Here is a 2,671-nt window from a genome sequence, read left to right on the forward strand (position 1 = left end):
ATGCAGAGCCGGCGCGTGCGTCGCCCGCCCCGGCCGGGGTGGTGTCCGCCGGCCATGCCCCGAAAATGGTGAGCATGGCTTTGCAGAGCGTCTCCTCGCGCGTGAGGGCGCCCCGCAGCCAGGCGGCCGCGGCGCGAAGCGCGGCCGCGCGGGCGGCCGCGGGGGCGTCATGGCCTGGCATGTCGAACATCGCGGGGTCCACTTTGCACACGTCATCGGCAGACCGTGCAGAGTTTATCACATGCTGGCGACCTACTCGGGAAACGCAGCCGCTGCCGGGCACCCCGCAGCTTTCCTCATCCCTCCAGCCGCCACCAGCGCCGCCGCCGCCGCCCGCCTCGCCGGGCACGCCGCGCAGCGGGTGGCACCGCACCCACAGCTTAAACGCCTCGGCCATCTGGTGCGCCTGCTGGTAGAAGCCGCGCAGGGGGTGCTGCGACTGCCACTCGCTGAACAAGTAGACCCTCTGCATGTGTGATGCGTGCCCCGCGTCTTCAAGCAGCTCGACCAGCTCAAACAGGCCCAAATCCGTGTCGCGGTCCCCGTCTTCAGAGCCGCGGCAGCCGCTTGCACCGCCGCCGAGCCCGCCGTCGCGCCCCGGCGCGGGGCCGCCGGCCCCGCACGGCTGCCGCGCCGCCCAGAGCAGTAGTGACTTGGCGAGCACCCACAGGCGCACCGCCGGCAGCAGCGGCTCTGACAGCTCCACCACGCGCCGGCTGCCGGCCAGGGCCAGGCCGGGGCCCCAGCCGCCAGGGGTGAAGTCGAGCAAAAACGGCAGGAGCGCCAGGGCCTGCGGCGGCAGCCAGCCGCTGTCGACCGCCCACAGCACGCTGTTTAACGGCCACTCGCGCCACTCCCCGGCGCGCAGCAGCCGGCCGGCGCAGCGGACGGGCGGCGAGGGGCGTGGAGGAGCGTCCCGGAGGACAGGCCCGCGGGCAGAGCAGTCAGGGTCGGGCAACGTGCGCCAATCAACGCAGCAGCGGCCTGCGAGCGCCAGCAGGGTCTCAGCGCGGCCCGTGTGGCCGGTCGCGAGCGCCGCAAACACGCACTCCAGCAGCTGCGCCGCGGAGAGCAGCGGCCGCTGGCGCCGCACGCGCGGCAGCGGCGCGCATGGCGCTGCGTCGCCGCCGGCGTGCTTCCACTCTCGCAGGGCCGCCTTCAACTCGGCGAGCTCCGCCCGCGCGGCGGCTTCCGCTATGCCCCAGCAGGCGGCGTCCGCACGCGCATCGGCGGCCGCCACGCCGCCCTCTGCCTCGGTCCCCTCCAGCCCCAGCGCCAGCAGGTGCGCACTCAGAGCCTCAGTCCGCCGTGTAGCGCCGCCGGGCCACTCATCCCTCTCGGCGGTCGTGTAGACCCGGACGGCCTGCAGCTGCAGCGCCCCTTTGACGATGGAGGCCAGCCGCGCCGCACCCGCACGCTGGTGGGGCGCGCGCCTTCGCCGCCGCCGCCGGCTGGCTGCCGCCCTGGCAGCTGCGGAGCGTCTGGCTGCTGCTGGTGCAGCTGGTGCTGCTGGTCCTGCTCCTCCGCCTTCCGCTGCTGCTCCTGTCCTGCAGCACGTCGCCCCCGCCGCTGCTCCGCCCGCTGCCTCTGCTCCAACACCAACTCCTCCACAAGCCCCACCACGCGCTCAAAGTACACGTCAGGAGGCGGCGCAAGCTTCGCCCGCTCAGCATCGCGCCGCCTCGCGCGGGCGCCCTCGATACCCGGCCCAAGCGGCGGCGGGTCCGCCAGGGGCCCTGCCACGGCCGCGTACAGCAGCCGCCACAGCGCGCCCAGCGGGGCCACGCGCTCGCCCAGCGCGCGCAGCACGCCCTTGCTGGCGCCGCCGGAGGCGCTCGCCGCTTTCAGCGCCTCGGACCAGAAGCCCGGCGCGTCGAGCTGTGATGCTTCTAGCCAGTTGAATGCGCCCGACCAGGAATACCTGGCCCAATGTACGGGGTGCGGGTTGACCAGCCGCAGCACCGCCTGCAGCACTTCCTCCGCGTGCGGGTCGCGGCGTCCTGCCGCCCACGCCACGTGGTGGCGGCCGGGCTCGCAGCCCTGGGCCTGGGGGAGGTGGGGCAGCGCACAGCGGGATGAGAGGGTGAGTGTGGGGCAATGAAGATGGCCGTGTCAGCAATGAAGATGGCCGTGAGGAGCGGGTTACTTCATGACGCGATGCAGTACACAAGACCCGTGGCGCCCGCGCTGTTTGCAAGATGCCCCGGCATCCAGAATAGTGTGCTGTGGCAGCAGAGCAACCGGTGGACACACGATGCACGTCACCCAGGTGACATCCGGGTGACGCGCACTCACCACGATGAGGACCTGGTCTAGGCAGTCCGGGTGCCCCTGCATCACGGCGTGCTGCAGAAGCGCGCGCTTCTCGCGGCTGCAGCTCTCCAGCCAGGCGAGGAGGTGAGGCAACATGCGTGTGTGACCCTTGACAACAGCCTGCTTGGCTGCGGTCGCCGCGACTGCGGGGGCATCCAGGGCGTGTGCAGAGCAAGTGTGTCTGTGTGTGTGTGTGTGCGTGCGCGCGCGCGTGTGTGTGTGTGTGTGCGCGCGTGCGTGTGTGCGCACGTGCGTGTGTGTGTGTGTGTGCGTGTGTGAGTGTGTTTGTGTGTGTGTGTGTGTGTGTGTGTGTGTGTGTGTGTGTGTGTGTGTGCGCGTGTGCGAGTGTGTGTGCGTG

General features: G+C 71.7%; 1 protein-coding gene across 1 annotated transcript in view; it reads right to left on the reverse strand.

The window, feature by feature from the left end:
- Positions 1–2,409, reverse strand: part of MNEG_12425 (hypothetical protein) — a gene marked incomplete at both ends in the record, with an annotated part of 3,768 nt that extends 1,359 nt beyond the window's left edge. The window contains 3 exons of the mRNA XM_014039104.1: positions 257–1,057; positions 1,411–2,046; positions 2,296–2,409. Coding sequence (XP_013894558.1) covers positions 257–1,057; positions 1,411–2,046; positions 2,296–2,409 — 1,551 coding nt within the window. The remainder of the gene's footprint in view (positions 1–256; positions 1,058–1,410; positions 2,047–2,295) is intronic.
- Between the last annotated feature and the right edge of the window lie 262 nt (positions 2,410–2,671).

Source organism: Monoraphidium neglectum, assembly GCF_000611645.1.
Source record: "Monoraphidium neglectum strain SAG 48.87 unplaced genomic scaffold scaffold03239, whole genome shotgun sequence".
NCBI lineage: Eukaryota > Viridiplantae > Chlorophyta > Chlorophyceae > Sphaeropleales > Selenastraceae > Monoraphidium > Monoraphidium neglectum.